Below are 22,089 nucleotides of genomic sequence, written 5' to 3' on the forward strand. Positions count from 1 at the left end.
AGAGACAGACAGGTTCAGACAGAGAGAGACAGTCAGGTTCAGACAGAGAGACAGACAGGTTCAGACAGAGAGACAGACAGGTTCAGACAGAGAGAGACAGACAGGTTCAGACAGAGAGAGACAGACAGGTTCAGACAGAGAGAGACAGACAGGTTCAGACAGAGAGACAGACAGGTTCAGACAGAGAGAGAGACAGACAGGTTCAGACAGAGAGAGAGACAGACAGGTTCAGACAGAGAGACAGACAGAGAGAGACAGTCAGGTTCAGACAGAGAGAGACAGACAGGTTCAGACAGAGAGACAGACAGGTTCAGACAGAGAGACAGACAGGTTCAGACAGAGAGAGACAGTCAGGTTCAGACAGAGAGAGACAGACAGGTTCAGACAGAGAGACAGACAGGTTCAGACAGAGAGACAGACAGGTTCAGACAGAGAGAGACAGTCAGGTTCAGACAGAGAGAGACAGACAGGTTCAGACAGAGAGAGACAGACAGGTTCAGACAGAGAGAGAGACAGACAGGTTCAGACAGAGAGAGAGACAGACAGGTTCAGACAGAGAGACAGACAGGTTCAGACAGAGAGACAGACAGGTTCAGACAGAGAGAGACAGACCGGTTCAGACAGAGAGACAGACAGACAGGTTCAGACAGAGAGACAGACAGACAGGTTCAGACAGACAGGTTCAGACAGACAGGTTCAGACAGACAGGTTCAGACAGAGAGAGACAGACAGACAGGTTCAGACAGAGAGACAGACAGACAGGTTCAGACAGAGAGAGACAGACAGGTTCAGACAGAGAGAGACAGACCGGTTCAGACAGAGAGACAGACAGACAGACAGGTTCAGACAGAGAGAGACAGACAGGTTCAGACAGAGAGAGACAGACAGGTTGAGACAGAGAGACAGACAGGTTCAGACAGAGAGACAGATAGGTTCAAACAGAGAGAGACAGACCGGTTGAGACAGAGAGAGACAGACCGGTTCAGACAGAGAGACAGACAGACAGGTTCAGACAGAGAGAGACAGACAGGTTGAGACAGAGAGACAGACAGGTTCAGACAGAGAGACAGACCGGTTCAAACAGAGAGAGACAGACCGGTTGAGACAGAGAGAGACAGACCGGTTCAGACAGAGAGACAGACAGACAGGTTCAGACAGAGAGAGACAGACCGGTTCAGACAGAGAGAAAGACAGACCGGTTCAGACAGAGAGAGACAGACCGGTTCAGACAGAGAGACAGACAGACAGGTTCAGACAGAGAGAGACAGACAGACAGGTTCAGACAGACAGACAGACAGACAGACAGACAGACAGACAGACAGACAGACAGACAGACAGACAGACAGACAGGTTGAGACAGAGAGACAGACAGGTTCAGACAGAGAGACAGACAGGTTCAGACAGAGAGACAGACAGGTTCAGACAGAGAGAGACAGACCGGTTCAGACAGAGAGACAGACAGACAGGTTCAGACAGAGAGAGACAGACAGGTTCAGACAGAGAGACACAGACCGGTTCAGACAGAGAGAGAGAGAGACAGACAGGTTCAGACAGAGACAGACAGACAGGTTCAGACAGAGAGACAGACAGGTTCAAACAGAGAGAGACAGACCGGTTCAGACAGAGAGAGACAGACAGGTTCAGACAGAGAGACAGACAGACAGAGAGAGAGAGAGAGACAGGTTCAGACAGAGAGACAGACAGGTTCAAACAGAGAGAGACAGACCGGTTCAGACAGAGAGAGACAGACCGGTTCAGACAGAGAGAGAGAGAGACAGACAGGTTCAGACAGAGAGAGAGAGAGACAGACAGGTTCAGACAGACAGACAGACCGGTTGAGACAGAGAGAGACAGACCGGTTGAGACAGAGAGAGATAGACCGGTTCAGACAGAGAGAGACAGACCGGTTCAGACAGAGAGACAGACAGGTTCAGACAGAGAGAGACATACCGGTTCAGACAGGGAGAGACAGACAGGTTCAGACAGACAGACAGACAGGTTCAGACAGGGAGAGACAAACAGGTTCAGACAGAGAGAGACAGACAGACAGGTTGAGACAGAGAGACCGACAGGGAGAGACAGACAGGTTCAGACAGAGAGACCGACAGGGAGAGACAGACAGGTTCAGACAGACAGGGAGAGACAGACCGGTTCAGAAAGAGAGAGACAGAGAGACAGGTTCAGACAGAGAGAGACAGACAGGTTCAGACAGAGAGAGACAGAGAGACAGGTTCAGACAGAGAGACCGACAGGGAGAGACAGACAGGTTCAGACAGACAGGGAGAGACAGACCGGGACAGGGAGAGACAGACAGGTTCAGACAGACAGGGAGAGACAGACCGGTTCAGAAAGAGAGAGACAGAGAGACAGGTTCAGACAGAGAGAGACAGACAGGTTCAGACAGAGAGAGACAGACAGACCGGTTCAGACAGAGAGACAGACAGGTTCAGACAGAGAGAGACAGAGAGACAGGTTCAGACAGAGACCGACAGGGAGAGACAGACAGGTTCAGACCGACAGGGAGAGACAGACAGGTTCAGACCGACAGGGAGAGACATACCGGTTCAGACAGAGAGAGACAGACAGGTTCAGACAGACCGGTTCAGACAGAGAGACCGACAGGGAGAGACAGACAGAGAGACAGACAGGTTCAGACAGAGAGAGACAGACAGGTTCAGACAGACAGAGAGAGACAGACAGGTTCAGACAGAGAGAGACAGACAGGTTCAGACAGACAGAGAGAGACAGACAGGTTCAGACAGAGAGATAGGTTCAGACAGACAGAGAGAGACAGACAGGTTCAGACAGAGAGACAGGTTCAGACAGAGAGACAGACAGGTTCAGACAGACAGAGAGACAGACAGACAGGTTCAGACAGACAGACAGGTTCAGACAGAGAGACAGACAGGTTCAGACAGACAGAGAGACAGACAGACAGGTTCAGACAGACAGACAGGTTCAGACAGAGAGACAGACAGGTTCAGACAGAGAGACAGACAGGTTCAGACAGACAGAGAGAGACAGACACGTTCAGACAGACACCATCCTGCAGACTGACCTTGTTCACTGCTGAGAGACTCCAGTTCAGTGGCTGTAAACAGACAGACAGGTGAGAGACAGACAGGTGAGAGACAGGCAGGTGAGAGACAGAGAGGTCAAATTTGTTCTGATTGCTTTCAGTATCAGGGAGGATTCTGGGAGGTTGAGTTCACCTGTCCCTGCTGAACAGCCTCTTTCAGTCTGGATCGAGTCATCTTCTGCTCCTGGTGGAAGACAGACAGGTAGGTGAGAGACAGACAGGTAGTTATAGAAAGACAGACAGGTAGGTGAGAGACAGACATACAGGTATGCGAGAGACAGACAGACAGGTAGGTGAGAGACAGACAGACAGGTAGGTGAGAGACAGACAGACAGGTGAGAGACAGACAGACAGGTAGGTGAGAGACAGACAGACAGGTAGGTGAGAGACAGACAGACAGGTGAGAGACAGACAGACAGGTAGGTGAGAGACAGACAGACAGGTAGGTGAGAGACAGACAGACAGGTAGGTGAGAGACAGACAGACAGGTAGGTGAGAGACAGACAGACAGGTAGGTGAGAGACAGACAGACAGGTAGGTGAGAGACAGACAGGTAGTTATAGAAAGACAGACAGGTAGGTGAGAGACAGACATACAGGTATGCGAGAGACAGACAGACAGGTAGGTGAGAGACAGACAGACAGACAGGTGAGAGACAGACAGACAGGTAGGTGAGAGACAGACAGACAGGTAGGTGAGAGACAGACAGACAGGTGAGAGACAGACAGACAGGTAGGTGAGAGACAGACAGACAGGTAGGTGAGAGACAGACAGACAGGTGAGAGACAGACAGACAGGTAGGTGAGAGACAGACAGACAGGTAGGTGAGAGACAGACAGACAGGTAGGTGAGAGACAGACAGGTAGGTGAGAGACAGACAGACAGACAGGTGAGAGACAGACAGACAGACAGGTGAGAGACAGACAGACAGGTAGGTGAGAGACAGACAGACAGGTGAGAGACAGACAGACAGGTAGGTGAGAGACAGACAGACAGGTAGGTGAGAGACAGACATGTAGGTGAGAGACAGACAGACAGGTGAGAGACAGACATGTAGGTGAGAGACAGACAGACAGGTAGGTGAGAGACAGACAGACAGGTAGGTGAGAGACAGACAGACATGTAGGTGAGAGACAGACAGACAGGTAGGTGAGAGACAGACAGACAGGTAGGTGAGAGACAGACAGACAGGTAGGTGAGAGACAGACAGACAGGTGAGAGACAGACAGACAGGTAGGTGAGAGACAGACAGACAGGTAGGTGAGAGACAGACAGACAGGTAGGTGAGAGACAGACAGGTAGGTGAGAGACAGACAGACAGACAGGTGAGAGACAGACAGACAGACAGGTGAGAGACAGACAGACAGGTAGGTGAGAGACAGACAGACAGGTGAGAGACAGACAGACAGGTAGGTGAGAGACAGACAGACAGGTAGGTGAGAGACAGACAGACAGACAGGTGAGAGACAGACAGACAGGTAGGTGAGAGACAGACAGACAGGTAGGTGAGAGACAGACAGACAGGTGAGAGACAGACAGACAGGTAGGTGAGAGACAGACAGACAGGTAGGTGAGAGACAGACAGACAGGTAGGTGAGAGACAGACATGTAGGTGAGAGACAGACAGACAGGTAGGTGAGAGACAGACAGACAGACAGGTGAGAGACAGACAGACATGTAGGTGAGAGTAGTATATAAATAAATATGAGCACACATTGTCTCACAAGCAAAAAAAACACCTCCTTAAAACAACAGTCCATCCAAAGACCCAGATGCCTCAGCAGGCCATATCCAAATCTGTATTTCAAAGATTTCGAGCAAGGAACACCAACATGTTTGCATTGTCGGGCAAATGCATCTTTGATTGCTAACTGTCGGGAAGGGAGGGGCTCTCCATCTCCAGCTGCCGTGTTCGCTCCCAGCTGGAACACGGAATGGGGGGGTTGTGTTTGAGGTGTAGTTTAAGGTTGGTCGTATTGCTAGCTTTTGTTGCTACCTTTTTTAAACAAATGCGACACAACGCCCGGCACATTGAAGTCCGTAGGTGCGCCTCGTTGATTTGGCTTGAATTCAAAATATTCCCACACCGGAGATGGCATTAGGTTTTGCAACCACTTCCATTTAACTTCAAATTCCCCTCGAGTAAGTCACACGTTGTCTCGTGCTTGTCTCTATATTATTAATGTGGCTGCTACGCTGCTGCACGCGGAGTGTCCTGACCTGGCTGTGTCCTGGGCTGTGTGTGAGCCCCGCCCCTCACAGCGCCCGGCTGTGTGTGAGCCCCGCCCCTCACAGCGCCGGGCTGTGTGTGAGCCCCGCCCCTCACAGCGCACCGGGCTGTGTGTGAGCCCCGCCCCTCACAGCGCCCGGCTGTGTGTGAGCCCCGCCCCTCACAGCGCGCTGGGCTGTGTGTGAGCCCCGCCCCTCACAGCGCCGGGCTGTGTGTGAGCCCCGCCCCTCACAGCGCGCCGGGCTGTGTGTGAGCCCCGCCCCTCACAGCGCGCCGGGCTGTGTGTGAGCCCCGCCCCTCACAGCGCGCCGGGCTGTGTGTGAGCCCCGCCCCTCACAGCGCGCCGGGCTGTGTGTGAGCCCCGCCCCTCACAGCGCGCCGGGCTGTGTGTGAGCCCCGCCCCTCACAGCGCGCCGGGCTGTGTGTGAGCCCCGCCCCTCACAGCGCGCCGGGCTGTGTGTGAGCCCCGCCCCTCACAGCGCGCCTGGCTAAAATGCTGGTCACATCCTTATGTAAACAAACACGGACAGTATGTAAACAGCAATTTATCGAGCTCAGAAAAGTTATCGAGTCCATTTTTATTTATCGTACGATAAGTCAATTTATTGATTATCGCGACAGGCCATCTGTCTCTCACCTACCTCAGACAGGTAGGTGAGAGACAGACAGACAGGTAGACGAGAGACAGACAGACAGGTAGGTGAGAGACAGACAGACAGGTAGGTGAGAGACAGGTAGGTGAGAGACAGACAGGGAGACAGGTAGGAGAGAGACAAACAGGTAGTTAGAGAAGAACAGACAGGTAGGTGAGAGACAGACAGGTAGTTATAGAAAGACAGACAGGTATGTGAGAGACAGACAGACAGACAGACAGGTGAGAGACAGAGAGACAGGTAGGTGAGAGACAGGTAGGTGAGAGACAGACAGGGAGACAGGTAGGAGAGAGACAGACAGGTAGTTAGAGAAGAACAGACAGGTAGGTGAGAGACAGACAGGTAGTTATAGAAAGACAGACAGGTATGTGAGAGACAGACAGACAGACAGACAGGTTAGAGACAGAGAGACAGGTAGGTGAGAGAAAGACAGACAGGTAGGTGAGAGACAGACAGACAGGTAGGTGAGAGACAGGTAGGTGAGAGACAGACAGGGAGACAGGTAGGAGAGAGACAGACAGGTAGTTAGAGAAGGAGAGACAGGTAGGTGAGAGACAGACAGGTAGTTAGAGAAAGACAGACAGGTATGTGAGAGACAGACAGACAGGTAGGTGAGAGACAGACAGACAGACAGACAGGCAGGTAGGTGAGAGACAGGCAGACAGGCAGGTGAGAGACAGACAGACAGATAGGTGAGAGAGAGACAGACAGACAGACAGGCAGGTAGGTGAGAGACAGACAGACAGGTAGGTGAGAGACAGGCAGACAGGTAGGTGAGAGTCAGACAGACAGGTAGGTGAGAGACAGGCAGACAGGTAGGTGAGAGACAGAGAGACAGACAGACAGGTAGGAGAGACAGACAGGTAGTTAGAGAGACAGACAGACAGACAGGTACTCACGAACATGGGCAGGTCCTGAGTGTCTCTGATCGTCGCCTTCATCATCTCCACCACACGCTCATCTGTGATCACCTCCTGAAACACACACACACTGTCAGTGTGTGTGTGTGTGTGTGTGTGTGTGTGTGTGTGTGTGTGTGTGTGTGTGTGTGTGTGTGTGTGTGTGTTAGGGGTTTCACAACTACCAATATTTACTAGTCGACTAGTTTTTCAAAATAGCAGTCGACTAGTAGTTACGTCATAATAGAGACACACAAAGAGAGGTGTACAACTGTATTTTCTATTGGAACTCATACAGTAACATTAAGCACTGCATTTTAATTTGTGTTACATGGCTGAGTAAATAACAAACACTGGACTCACCAAAATCGACAGCAAAAAACTCTTGTTTACATAAATGCCATGTAAATCCAGTGCGCAACACTTTATTCGCTTTCCTCCACGATAACGTCCACCTTTCCATATGTTTGGTTTGAACAACAACGCCTCGACATGTGAGGGAAGGAGGCTTGACCGCTTTCGGGTGACAGTGTTGCCTCCCAGGGAAAAACCCCTCTCACTCGGGGTGCTTGTGGCTGGAATAGCCAGGTAGCTCCTCGAAAGCGGGGGAAGCGGTGCACGTTTTCTGCCCACCACTCCAGTGGATTATCCATTGTGGGGATATGCGGTGTCCGCTGGCAGTAATCCCGTAGCTCATCATCCGCATCACTGTTGACCCGTGTTTTCTTGCTGTTCGTTTGCCTCTGTTCAGCGCTGACGCCGGTCCGTTGCTCACTGGTGCTAGCATTACTGCTAGTGCTGGCTGTCGGCAGCGGGTGTCTCATCTTCAGATGGTTGCGCATAGCAGATGCATTTGTATTGTACTTCAGTACAGCTGTACACAACTGACACTTCACTGTGGAGTTGGTTACATCTTCGTTGAAGTTCTGCCATACATAAGAATGTCGGACGTGTTTTGGAGCATTTTGCAGCACCTCGTTTACCTCCATTTCTTTCCACGACTAGTCGACTAGGGCCTACAGCGCCGACTAGTGGTAAAGGTAGTCGACTAGTCGATTAGTTGGTGAAACCCCTAGTGTGTGTGTGTGTGTGTGTGTGTGTGTGTGTGTGTGTGTGTGTGTGTGTGTGTGTGTGTGTGTGTGTGTGTGTGTGTGTGTGTGTGTGTGTGTGTGTGTGTGTGTGTGTGTGTGTGTGTGTGTGTGTGTCAGTCAGTCAGTGAACCCCACTGCAGTCAGCATGTTGTTGTGTCCCTGAGACACTTCACCCCAAAGTGCTCCTGTGGGGATTGCCCACAGTATTCAGTATGTTAGTCGCTTTGGATAAAAGCGTCTAACAAGTAACATGTAATGTGTGTCAGAGTGTGTGTGTGTGTGTGTGTGTGTGTGTGTGTGTGGGGGTGTGAGTGTGAGTGTGAGTGTGAGTGTGAGTGTGAGTGTGAGTGTGTGTGTGTGTGTGTGTGTGTGTGTCTCACATGCAGGATGGCTCGCACGTGGTTGGCTGTGAGGTTGAGGAGGCGGGACTTCCTGTCCAGGTGGACGTCGAGGCACCTCAGCTCGTCCTCGCTGGCCTCGCTGGTCGTCATGGCAACGCCAGCTTCAGCACGTCTCTCCATACGCACACACTTACTCTGAAGAGGACAGGAGTCTTCTGGGGCCGGACGCCTCCGCTGAAACAACAACAACACAGATCAACAACAACACAATTAAACTCTTGAGCTCTCTTTGGTCTCTGTATTTGTTTGAATCAAACATTATTGTAATGACCTGTGACCTCAGCCTTTAGTAAATAACAACAACCTGATGTGAAAGCTCTTGTGTCTGAGCATCACACTGCGTGGGAGAAGTACTCGTATATCTACAGTAAAAGTAGTCATTGTTTGATTGGTCCATTTCAGAATAATAGATATGATATGTTTTATAATGATTGATCATGAAAGTGTTCTCAAAGCTGGTAAAGGTGCAGCTAGTTTGAATGACTTTGTATACTGCAGGGTAGCTGGTGGATTTACTCCAGGTGGAACTAAAGTCTGATTTAACACTTGATTAGATTTCACATCATTCATCCACATCTGAGAAGTAACTAAAGGGATTAAATACATGGAGTGGAGTAGAAGTACACCATGTACCTCTGAACTGTAGAGGAGTAGAAGTACACCATGTACCTCTGAACTGTAGTGAGTAGAAGTACACCATGTACCTCTGAACTGTAGTGAGTAGAAGTACACCATGTACCTCTGAACTGTAGTGAGTAGAAGTACACCATGTACCTCTGAACTGTAGTGAGTAGAAGTACACCATGTACCTCTGAACTGTAGTGAGTAGAAGTACACCATGTACCTCTGAACTGTAGTGAGTAGAAGTACACCATGTACCTCTGAACTGTAGAGGAGTATAAGTACACCATGTACCTCTGAACTGTAGAGGAGTAGAAGTACACCATGTACCTCTGAACTGTAGTGCAGTAGAAGTACACCATGTACCTCTGAACTGTAGTGAGTAGAAGTACACCATGTACCTCTGAACTGTAGTGAGTAGAAGTACACCATGTACCTCTGAACTGTAGAGAGTAGAAGTACACCATGTACCTCTGAACTGTAGTGAGTAGAAGTACACCATGTACCTCTGAACTGTAGTGAGTAGAAGTACACCATGTACCTCTGAACTGTAGTGCAGTAGAAGTACACCATGTACCTCTGAACTGTAGAGAGTAGAAGTACACCATGTACCTCTGAACTGCAGAGAGTAGAAGTACACCATGTACCTCTGAACTGTAGTGAGTAGAAGTACACCATGTACCTCTGAACTGCAGAGAGTAGAAGTACACCATGTACCTCTGAACTGTAGAGAGTAGAAGTACAACATGTACCTCTGAACTGTAGAGGAGTAGAAGTACACCATGTACCTCTGAACTGTAGAGGAGTATAAGTACACCATGTACCTCTGAACTGTAGTGAGTAGAAGTACACCATGTACCTCTGAACTGTAGTGAGTAGAAGTACACCATGTACCTCTGAACTGTAGTGCAGTAGAAGTACACCATGTACCTCTGAACTGTAGAGAGTAGAAGTACACCATGTACCTCTGAACTGTAGTGAGTAGAAGTACACCATGTACCTCTGAACTGTAGAGAGTAGAAGTACACCATGTACCTCTGAACTGTAGTGCAGTAGAAGTACACCATGTACCTCTGAACTGTAGTGCAGTAGAAGTACACCATGTACCTCTGAACTGTAGAGAGGAGAAGTACACCATGTACCTCTGAACTGTAGTGAGTAGAAGTACACCATGTACCTCTGAACTGTAGTGCAGTAGAAGTACACCATGTACCTCTGAACTGTAGTGCAGTAGAAGTACACCATGTACCTCTGAACTGTAGTAGAAGTACACCATGCAGTAGAAGTACAAGGTAGTAATATACTAAAGCTAGTACAAGTACCTCAACATTGTATTTAAAGACTGTAGTAAATGTACTTAGTTACTTTACACCTCTGTTCGTTTTTAAAAAGCTTAAGATCTGTGTGTTTTATTCACAGATAACAGTTAGCTCAGTTAGCTCAGTTAGCTTCATTACAACGTGTAGCAGAGCTAAGCTAACCGTTTACTGAGCAGCGGGAGAAGCAAACTTCAGAGTTTAATATGAGTATATCGAGTATATCGAGTATATAGAGTATATCAAGTGTAAAGTCTCACCCTCTCACAGTCAGAAGACATCTCTTTCTCTTACTCCGACATCTCTGTTAGCTGTTAGCTTCTCTGTTAGTCGCTTCCGGAAATAACAACAGCACTTCCGGTCTGAGTCCTTCACAATAGGAGTGTCAGTGTAAACAGCGCCCCCTGCTGTGAGGGGGGGGGGGGGGTATTCTGTACATATAATAAAACATTCTTACCCGTCTTTGAACAAATGCTCTCATTTTAAATCTTTATAATGGTTTGTTTTGTGGTTAAACTTTTAGAATACAGGTGAGACATTTTAAAGAATACCTCAGTGTTGAGAAACCCTGGAACCACAACGGTGACAGACAGACAGGTAGGTGAGAGACAGACAGACAGATAGGTGAGAGACAGACAGGTAGGTGAGAGACAGGTAGGTAGGTAGGTGAGAGACAGACAGACAGACAGGTAGGTAGGTGAGAGACAGTCTCTCAGGTAGGTAGGTGAGAGACAGACATTGATTGATTGATTGAAAAGTTTATTAACAGCTTGTATATTGGGTACAGTACAGTACAGCTCAAAACATACAATTGTTAAGGGGATGCAGACCAGAGAAAGACTTTCGTCTTGTTTACATCAGGGTCCCCCATTTCCAATTCATCATATCATTTAAGACATACAAGACATATTTGACATACAGATGGCTTATTTACAATTTTCATTTTAGATTTCGTTCTAATACATCCTAACCGGACATTTAAGACATACCAAGTCTACAGATATCCAGTTAGTAACAGAGTCTAAAATGCGAGTATATCCATAGATGGGGGGGGGGGGAAGCTGTCCATTGTACGACAGGTTGAGATTTGTACCATTACCGGAGCCAGTTTTGCAATGCTCTCCCCCGAAGGTGCTCTTTAAGAGAGGTTTTGAAGGTAAGAATAGTTTTACTTTCCTTTACAGTAGAGGGAAGAGCGTTCCACCTTGATGTGGCACAATTGCGAAACGTGTATTCCCCTTTTTTTGTGCCAAATCTGGGTTTTAGATGATTTGTGGAGCTCCCTCTGGTGTTATGATCATGATATTCCTTGACCTTTGGGAAGAATTTTGACATGTACATGGGTACCATAGAGGTGTAGTGGATCTTGTAGACCAGGCCCATTGCAAGTAGCTGTACTCTGTCGTCTACTCTAAGCCATCCTAGGTTGTCAAAGTGGGCAGAGGTGAGGTGGGTTCTAGATGAAAGGTCAAGCAGTAGTCTGACCAGTTTATTGTTTGATGTTTGAAGTTTTGTTTTTAGCGCCTTGGAGGTGCTATGGTACCATGACGTGCAAGCAGAGTCATAGTACCCTTGAATGAGTGCTCCTGCCAGAGTCTTCAGGGTGTTGTTGTTTACCAGAGAGGAGATCCGGTAGAGGAAGTTCTTTGATTGACTTTTTTTATTACATTGGATGCCATTTTGTCCCAGGAGAGGTTTGCCTCAAGAATAGATCCTAGGTATGTCATTTCCTTCTTACTTGAGACAATAATGTCGCCCACTGCAACTGAGAAGTCGTTGGTCTTGCTGAGATTATGTTTTGAACCGGAGAGAATGGACTCTGTTTGACCCAGGTGTAATGATCATTTATTATCGGCGAGCCAGGTGCAGATTCTGCCGAGCTCGGAGCTGAGGGTTTTTTCAACCTGCAATCTGCTCCTGTCAGAGACCAGCAGGGCTGAGTCGTCCGCGAACAGGAACAAGTTGCAGTCACATGCTGATGACATGTCATTTGCATAAATTAGGAACAGTAACGGACCTAATATGCTTCCTTGTGGAACACCACAGCTCACTGGGAGGGGGGGGGACAGAGTACCGTTTACCTCCACCATCTGTTCTCTCCCCTCCAGGTAGGATTGCATCCAGCTCACCGATAGTTTATCAAAACCAATTGCTTTTAGCTTGTCAATCAGAATGGGGTGATTGACAGTGTCGAAGGCCTTTTGCAGGTCCAGCATCACCATGCCGCAGTATCTGCCCTCGTCCACCTCTTGTTTGATGTGGTCGTTCAAATAAAGAAGGTGTGTGTCAGTGGAGTGGGATGTTCTAAAGCCAGATTGAAATTCATAGATTAGTTTCTTGTCCGCGAGGTACTTTTCGACCTGTTCATATACTATTTCTTCCATGACTTTCGAGATGGAGGTAAGTATAGAAACAGGGCGGTAGTTGCCTGGGTCCAATTTGCTGCCCTTCTTGTGCAGGGGGGTTACTCTTGCAATTTTGAAGTCTTTGGGTACGTGTCCCTGTTTTATGGAGAGGTTCATTATGTGAGCTATGACTGGTGAGATGGCGGTTGCTGTGTCTCTGAGGAGTTTGGAGGGGATGTTGTCGTGGCCAGTGGCCTCGTTAGGTTGGAGGGCGCTCAGTTTAATGAGTACCTCTGCTGATGTTACCCTTGCTAGACTGAAATCATCTTGGCGTACCCCTAGGTTTCTGTAGTAGGTCATGATGTGATCTACTCCAAAAAGCCCTGAGTGGGAGGGTCATTTATTTACAAGAGTTGTGGCTATGTTTGTGAAAAAAATGTTCAAGTATGGCCACGTCCAGTTTGTCTGTGATGAGCCTGTTATCTGTCTTTATGTTTAAGTTCGAAAATCTCGTTTTGAGTTTTTTACTGCAGCCAAGCTGGTTATTGAGTCATTTCCAAAGTTCACGGGGTTTATTTTGGTTTTCCTCCGTTTTGACATTGATGAAATTCTTTTTGGCAGTTTTGATTTCATTTCATTTAATTTCAAACCTTTATTTAGACAGATTGGTCCCTTGAGATCATCGATCTCATTTACAAGGGAGACCTGCATCATTTAGTTCCACATGAAACATAAAAACAACAAACAAACAACAGAGGATATCATATTTACATATTCAACATTTACAAATACCCAGAGTGTCAGAAATCATTTCATTTAGACGTGCCTTAAATACATTCAAAGAAATAAAAATGCTCAATTTCAATTTTGCCTGTAGACTGTTCCAAGCAAGTGGAGCTGCGCACATAAAAGCTGTCTTACCTAAGACAGTCCTTACTCGTGGCACATCTAACAAGACTATATCCTGTGATCGCAGACAATAGCTGCTTGCAACTTTCTGCTTTATCAATGAACAGATATAATACGGGAGTTTGCCCAACATAGCTTTATAGATAAAAGTGTACCAGTGACTGAGCCTCCGTACAGTGAGTGATGGTAAACCTGCCTTGGTATACAGGGTACAGTGATGAGTAAGTGCTTTACAGTTTGTGACAAATCTCAGAGCACTATGATACGCAGCATCTAGTTTGCTCAGGTAGTTGGCAGGTGCATTCATATACAGCAGATCACCATAGTCCAGCACAGGTAAAAAGGTCACAGTGACTAGCCTTTTCCTGGCCTCAAGCGAGAAACAGGACTTATTCCTGAAAAAGAAACCTAGCCTAACCCTCAGTTTTTTAAGCAGGTTATTGACATGAAGTTTAGAAGAGAGACAGTCATCAAGCAAGATACCAAGGTATTTGTAACAGGCAACAACTTCAAGTTTTGTTCCTTGCGTTGATACAATATCTAAAACAGGCTCTGGTGTCTTTTTAGCTTTTGAAAAGAGCATTATCTTGATCATGGAGCTTACGTCATTTCTTAGTCTGTTTCTTTCCATTTTTAGTTCAGTCACGTGGGCCAGGAGTTCACTGCTCGTGCTTTTGGAAATCATTGACTGACTTTTATGAAACTCAGAGCATTCTTTGTCTCTGGTTTTCATGACGGTCAGTATGCCGGAGTGCATCCACGGCTCAGCACGATGTTTTACCCTGGTTGTTCTTAGGGGGGCCAAATCATTGAGTATTGCAGAGAATTTATTTTTGAAACCAAGCCATGTTTCTTCAACTTGCGTACCACTGAGCTCATCTGACCAGTCCAGGCTCTCCAGTTCTAGGTTAAAGGCCTCGCTAGAGTACTTTTTGAGGTCTTTAGATATGACTGTTTTGTGACAGCCGGCCTTTTGTTTTAGCTTTTTGCGGTTACAGAATATCATAAAATGATCACTTAAACCACATGCTATAACCCCTTTACTGGAGATCTTGGACTTGTCAGAGGTCAGAATGAGATCAATGGTAGTCTGTGTTGTTTCACATACCCGGGTGGGTTGGGTGATTAGCTGGCTGAAGCCGTGCATATCACAAATCCTACTGAAGGACTTGAAGACGGACGTGTCTTTACGTTGCATATCCGTGTTCCAGTCTCCAATAATAATTGTCTCTACATCCCCCACCTCAGCCAAACACCCATCTAATGTATCATAAAAGTCACTCTGTTCCGGTGGTCTATAGATTGTCCCGACTATTACAGATTTAGCATTGTCAAAAAGAATTTCAACCCACACAGATTCAATATTTTCATGATGCAGGCCAGTACGGTTTTTGAAATTGGTGTCTTTATGTATGTACATGCAGACACCACCTCCATTCACGTTCCTGTCCCTTCTCACTACAAGATAATCTTCAAGGTAGGTAGGTGAGAGACAGACAGACAGACAGGTAGGTAGGTGAGAGACAGTCTCTCAGGTAGGTAGGTGAGAGACAGACAGGTAGGTGAGAGACAGACAGACAGACAGGTAGTTAGAGAGTGTAGAGAGTACCTCAGTGTTGAGAAACCCTGGAACCACAACGGAATATAATTCATCTAAAATCTGTAAACTACTGTTCATTTATTATCAACTGCCTTCACAGGGGATATAAACCACCAGGGCCGGCCCTAGACTTTTGGGGGCCCTAAGCGAGCTTTGGCTTGGGGGCCCCCCTCGCTCTAGCGCATTCTCACTTCACACAACACGGAACCAACTTTTGTCTTGTGATGTTAGTATAAGCACACATATTGTATAAATAAGCATGTAAACACCGTGGACCTAACATCCTCTCGGGGGATCCTCACCTCCTCTAGGGGGTCCGGGGGCATGCTCAGATTTTTCTTTATGGATATTTTACAAATCACTCCCCTTTCAAACTGTATTCTTGCTTTGTCATATAGTATTTCACAACTGTTTTTCATGTATTCTCTCTGGCTGTTCATCTCATAATGTTCACATAGAAACTATCTGTCACTAGGAATATCATTCAGAAGAATTATAATTTAATGCAAAAGTCTGTCACAAAAAGAGGTTGCACATTTAAATTCAGGTGTTGTTATGGCAACGTCAGTGGCCAAACAGCCACATTTACTGCTGCAAATACGTTCAAACATGCTGTCGATACGTAAAGCAGAGGCAACTATGCCACCATTTCAGCTGACTGTTTCTCAGAAATACTGTCACATAACATCCATATATTTCAGTGCTAGGTTGATGCTTAGCTAAGCTAACTGTGAAACACTTTAACTGACAGGACTCAGGATCAACTGTGTACTGTAAGGTAGCTTCTAGCTTCATGTCGAACAGTAAGTCAACATTTCCCAGAGAGCTTTCTTTGAAATCACCAGATAACGCTAAAAAACATTACATTTAGATTATATGACAAAGTGTTTATTTAATATATCTGGCTAGCTATAGCTACTTGCTAACGGTTTAGCTTACCCCCGCGATTCAAAGTAACGTCAACTTAGCTGTAATTTATGCTTTGCTTACATGTTTGCATAACTTGGAAGTTACTGACATTTACATACCTTGTTCACCTGGCTCAAGTGGTGGCTCTGGGCTTGTTGTGTGAGCCACCACTTGAGAATTGTCGTCTTTTTTAAGAACAAATGTTCTTATGTCCATCTTCAAAAAGTCTGAGTCCGAGACTGACACTTTATTTTAAACATTGTCTGAGCTCACAGGATAGGTACCTGCATGCCCGGCGCCGTGGGAGGGCCAGGCCCTCCCATTTGACATTCCTGCCCTCCCCTAATAAACACGTTTTTTATAATTTATTTATTATTTTTTAATTATAAATAAACGGTGAACTTTTATACTACGATGTATGTTATGTCAGATAGTAAAAAATAAATAAATCGCAGGCTACTTCAAATAAATTCATGTGTGTGTTGTGATTCGTGATTCGTCCACATTTAGACCAATCACAGCGTCACACTCTCTGCCGCCTATTCTGGATTTGTTTATTGTGCATTCTGTAGACTCCCATTTCTGTTTGAATTACAAAATGGACATCAGAAATTGGCTCAAAAGGTCTAAGGATTTATTAAAATGAAAAAGCGGTGAAAGAACTGCAGCCGATGGTGCTGCTGGGGACCCGCTGCTGCACCACGCCTTAATGTCACAAGCTTGACCTCGGCAGACCCCGGGGCTGAGTTAGAGAGACCTGACTCATCAAGGAGGCCGCCACCAACGCTGCCCTCCGAGGCACAGCTCCTTGTGCCTCACCATCACCACCTGCGCTGCCACACCCTGCACCACACCCGCCATCCCCCTCCTCCTCCTCCTCCCCCCCCTCCTCCTCCTCCTCCTCCTCTTCCCCCTCCTCCTCCTCCTCCCCCCCTCCTCCTCCTCCTCCTCCGTGCCGGTGCCCCCATACAGACGCTACCTTGCAGCACATCAACAGGTACTTTTGGGCCAGCAACCGCTCAAAGACCAACAGCCCCAGGTCACCTTGGGGTTAATAAACCCAACCAGGTGAAACTGATTGTTTTCAGGAAAGAAGCTCACTTGTCCCGCTGCATGGTAAACAACAGACCGGCTTGAAGGCTGGTTCAAAGCAGACGCAGCCTTTTGTTCCTCCTGTAGACACTTTGAAGTCAATACGTCTTCATCTGATGCGGCCAGGGGCGGACTGGAAGGAAAAAGTGGCCCAGGGATTAATTGACAGACAGGCCTTAATGCGCGGCATGTATCGGCCGGCCGGCGACTAAAGTATGTTACTTAACTAAATACCCTGCATTTAATGTTATTTAGGACCATTATTCATTTAGTAATCACATCACCTGAGCCCTTGAGTTGCCAAGAGCAAAAATAGTTACAGCATATATTAAGTGATTCTAATGTTAACAGATCATTGATGCAAAAACATTTTGACCCCATTTGCCTGACTTGACACATGGAATAAAACATGAAGCATCCTCAATGTGGGTGAGACAATTTAACAGGGGGTGTGGGCAGGTGGTGAACCTCATCTCCTCTAGGGGGGTCCGTGGGGAATGCTCCCCCGGGAAGACTTTTTTTGTATATGTTGAAGTTAAATGCATCAATCTGGTGCACTTTGAGAGCAACATTAGAGACTAAATCTATGGATAGATCTCTCAACACCAGTGCTTGAATTGGGCCGGTACTCACCGGTACGCAGTACCGGCACTTCTGATTTTTACCCATGTGGTACCGGCACTTCTTACTGAGTACCGGCAAGGTGCCGGTACTCAGTAAAATGCCGGTACTCAGCCGGCAATATACGTATATATTGTAAACGCAACGCAGCGCAAATGTGGGTCTGACTCTGCCTCACAGAGGGTGACTGGCTGTCTACATGACGTGGCCTGCCGACATTGCCACTTTCATACAGATCATACTAATGCCCTCGATTGGTCTCTGTGTGTCATTCAAGCTCGGGAGGGTGTGTGTTGGTGTATGTGTGGCGCGAGCGAGCGAGAAAGCGCGCGCACCGGTTACGTGTATTGTGGTTAGCATCTGGTGCTAGCTAGCTGCGCTAACGGATATAAGGAGCTGTTTCAACAACAAGGTGGAGGGAGAGTCCTTTGCTGTCAGACTGAGAGGCTGATAACTACAGCTCTGGTGAGGTAAATTACTCTCTGAGTCTTTAGATAGTTCACTTAGTTTAAGTTATCTCAGTGGGTCTCAAACGGTTCGGTCACCATTTATGTAAACACATATTTCCATTTGAGGGGGTAGTGATTAGTAAAATATGCATGAATAATACAAACAAAATGTTAACTAGGTGAAAAAAGGTAAGATAAACTTGTTGAGAGCTAAAACTAGTCTTTGCTGTTGCCTCGAAGAGGAGCAGGGGGGAGAGGAGGGAGACAGGAGAGGCCGATTCAGGAGCCCAGACACACTCACAACTATAAATGAACCAAAAACAAATAAATAAACAAGTTTCAATGTTTTTTCATATTGGATATTGTATGTTATTGGTTATGGCCATGTTCTTATGATTTTATGATTATTTAAATGTATACATTTTTGTTTCATATGGGTGTAGTCTCTTTATTTCCCCCTCACAATGCACCAGATTGATGCATTTAAGTCCAACATTTAAAAAAAAATCTTATCCCAAATAGATTTGCAATTTAAAAAAAAATAGTAACCCATCTCCATATGTTTCTTTTTGGGTAGTAGATTTAAACTAGAGGGCTATCACTTTGTGCAGCAACGCTATTGACAAATAAATCCAGCAAAATGGCACAAAAAGCTGGTAGTGGCCTCAGGGACGAGGAGTCATCTAACCAGCCAGTAGGAGTCAAGCTTTACTTTCTTTTATATCCATAAAGAAAAAGTTAATCTGTTGACAGTTGTTTCATTATGGATGTTGAGAGGTATCCATATATCTCTTCATTTTGCTCTCAAAGTGCACCAGATTGATGCATCTAACTTCAATATTTAAAAAAAAAAATTCCCGGGGGAGCATGCCCCCGGACCCCCCTAGACTAGAGGGTGTCAGGTCCACTCCCCACTTATTAAAATAGATCTTTACCACTGCACCCCCTCTAATCTCCAGATGCACCCTGAGTCATTTTGTTTAAGTACAGTGAGCCTTTCTAAAATATACAGTGAAGAGACACACCCACCAGCATTATAGGATATACTATGACTTTGTGCCAAATACTTGTTGCTGATTTAGAGTACTGGCACCTTTTTTATTCCAATTCAAGCACTGCTCAACACCCATATGAAACAGAACTGTAAACAGACTTACTTTTTCTTTCAACATTTATTCAGCAAGTGGAGGCAAAGTGACTGCACCCAAAACAATAAACCTGCTAGCTAGCTAGCCTAAACTCAGTCACAGAATGTGGGCAACACGTTCTTCTCCACAGCCGCGCGACCTCTGAGTCAGACGTCACTTCCCCTTTTCTATCCTACGGGTACAGCCACTCCCCCTGAACCCCGTTTCCCTGCCAACGGAGCTTGTTTATCCAGCAACTGCCAGCTAGGTCTCTCAGTCACTCACTCCTGATCGTTCACTGCGCAGTGACAGCTGCTACGGGCCTGATGTGTGAAAGTGAAACTATCTGATAGATAGAACATAGGTAGCCTATCAAAACGGCCCAGCCCAGCCCAGCCCAGCCCAGTGGGGTGTGGGTCACACCCCTCCAGGGAGTGGCCGGAACACTTACAAATGTAACAGGGGGTGAGGTCAGGGGGGTGACCTCACCCCCTGTTACATTTGTACTAGCTACTACCTGTACTAGCCGGTAGGATTTAGGTAAGCAAAAAAAAAAAAGGGAGTGGCCGGAACACTAACAAATGTGGGCCGGTAGGATTTAGGCAAACAAAAAAAACAAAATGTTGTTAATTTTATTATTTATCTTTTCACGCACAGCACCGGCCCATCGGGAAAACTCCCGGTATTCCCAATGGCCAGTCCGCCCCTGGATGTGGCTTTTACTGTCTAAGCTTTTTGGGACTGGAAACACGCATTACAGACTGATAGAGGACTGATAAGACATGCCGCATCAGAAGAACACATTTCATCTGAGAGTTTGTGGAGAGAGAGAGAGAGAGAGAGAGAGAGAGAGAGAGAGAGAGAGAGAGAGAGAGAGAGAGAGAGAGAGAGAGAGAGAGAGAGAGAGAGAGAGAGATAAGGAAATGAGTACTTTGGTGCAGGTCAGCTGAACCGTTACTACGTGTCAGCTGTCGTTGATATTACAGCTTTAGCTGTCAACCAGCTCCCTCTCAGAGGAGACTCGATTCACTCCACAGCATGTCCGAGTCAGGCAGAGGAACATGAACCATGCTCAAGGAGGGCTGAACACTTCATCGTCTCCGTCTCTGCTATTTCTCTCCGAATGCAGCGATGAGGAAGCTGCCATCCTTACCCAGTGTGTGCCTTGCTCGTGATTCACCGTGTTTGTGCTTCCACGCACACAATGTTTCAAAAGTGGTTTCTATGTTGCCCTTTATTTGTGTTTATTTGCGATAAGTGTGCGTCTTTACACGATGCTGTTGGCCTTGCTGTTTGATATATAGCGTCTTTACACAATGCTGTTGGCCTTGCTGTTTGATATATATTGTGCCGCTGGCCCGCAGCACGTGACGGCTTTGTGCGCCCTCCCTTTAGATTCCTTCTGGCGCCGGGTCTGGGTACCTGTCAGCCAATAAGACATGTTTATTTCCATTCAACTCTCTGGTTGGTCTGGTGCCTTGCCTCTGTTGCATTCACGGAACACGGGAAATTACATTACACACTGTGGAGACACACTGTGGAGACACACTGTGGAGACACACTGTAGAGACACACTGTAGAGACACACTGTGGAGACACACTGTGGAGACACACTGTAGAGACACACTGTAGAGACACACTGTGGAGACACACTGTGGAGACACACTGTGGAGACACACTGTAGAGACACACTGTAGAGACACACTGTGGAGACACACTGTAGAGACACACTGTAGAGACACACTGTGGAGACACACTGTGGAGACACACTGTAGAGACACACTGTAGAGACACACTGTGGAGACACACTGTGGAGACACACTGTGGAGACACACTGTAGAGACACACTGTAGAGACACACTGTGGAGACACACTGTAGAGACACACTGTAGAGCAGTGGTTCTCAAAGTGGGGGGCGCGCCCCCCCTGGTGGGCGCAGAGGCATGCCAGGGGGGGCGCGAGAGACCAGGAGGAAAAATGGTTATAAAAAAAAAAAAAAAAAGATTAAAAAAAAAAAAAAAAAAAATCATAATTTGAAAAATTATTGATTCGAAAATAATATGATGCAGTACTATTACGTCTGGGTCTCTGTTTCATTAAAGCTCGGCTCTGTGTGTGTGTGTGGAACGAGCCATTTTGTGTGCGCGTGAGAGAGAGAGAGCGCACCGGTACCGGTGATCCTTGCTGTTAGCTTCTGGTGCTAGCGAGCTACGCTAACGGATATAAGGAGTTTTTTCAACAGCAAAGTGGAGGAGAGTCCTCTCCTGTCAGACTGAGAGGCTCAGTGAGCTAAAGGACTCTCAGTGTTATCTCAGTGGGTCTCAAACGGTTTGGTCACCATTAATGTAAACAATTATTTCCGAGGCACACGTTTATATGATCATTATAGTTATAAAAAAATAAGAGAATAAATGAAAAACAGGTATGAAATACTATATGACAGTAAAAAAATAACAAAGTTTAAAAGGGTGATTTGTAAAATATCCATAAAGAAAAAGTGAATCTGTTTACAGTTCTGTTTCATATGGGTGTTGAGAGATGTATCCATAGATCTCTTCCTTTCGCTCTCAAAGTGAACCAGATTGATGCTTTTAACTTCAATATTTAAAAATAAATCTTCCCGGGGAAGCTTGCCCCCGGACCCCCCTATGTGACGTCCACACATCACCTATAAAAATAGCACTTGACCCCTGCTTACACCTATATGCCGTGAGCTGAATATCGAGCCTTCATTGTAACAGTCGTGG

General features: G+C 46.7%; 1 protein-coding gene across 1 annotated transcript in view; it reads right to left on the bottom strand.

Annotated features, from left to right (window-relative positions):
• Positions 1-10,671, bottom strand: part of gon4lb (gon-4 like b) — an 88,458-nt gene extending 77,787 nt beyond the window's left edge. Inside the window, exons 1-5 of the mRNA XM_079691828.1 lie at positions 10,551-10,671; positions 8,333-8,527; positions 6,862-6,936; positions 3,213-3,263; positions 3,059-3,091 (exon numbers count right to left, since the gene is read on the bottom strand). Of these exons, the coding sequence (XP_079547954.1) occupies positions 3,059-3,091; positions 3,213-3,263; positions 6,862-6,936; positions 8,333-8,527; positions 10,551-10,571 (375 nt within the window). The 5' untranslated portion in view covers positions 10,572-10,671. The remainder of the gene's footprint in view (positions 1-3,058; positions 3,092-3,212; positions 3,264-6,861; positions 6,937-8,332; positions 8,528-10,550) is intronic.
• Between the last annotated feature and the right edge of the window lie 11,418 nt (positions 10,672-22,089).

The sequence above is a fragment of the Notothenia rossii genome (genome assembly GCF_949606895.1).
Source record: "Notothenia rossii genome assembly, chromosome: 7".
NCBI lineage: Eukaryota > Metazoa > Chordata > Actinopteri > Perciformes > Nototheniidae > Notothenia > Notothenia rossii.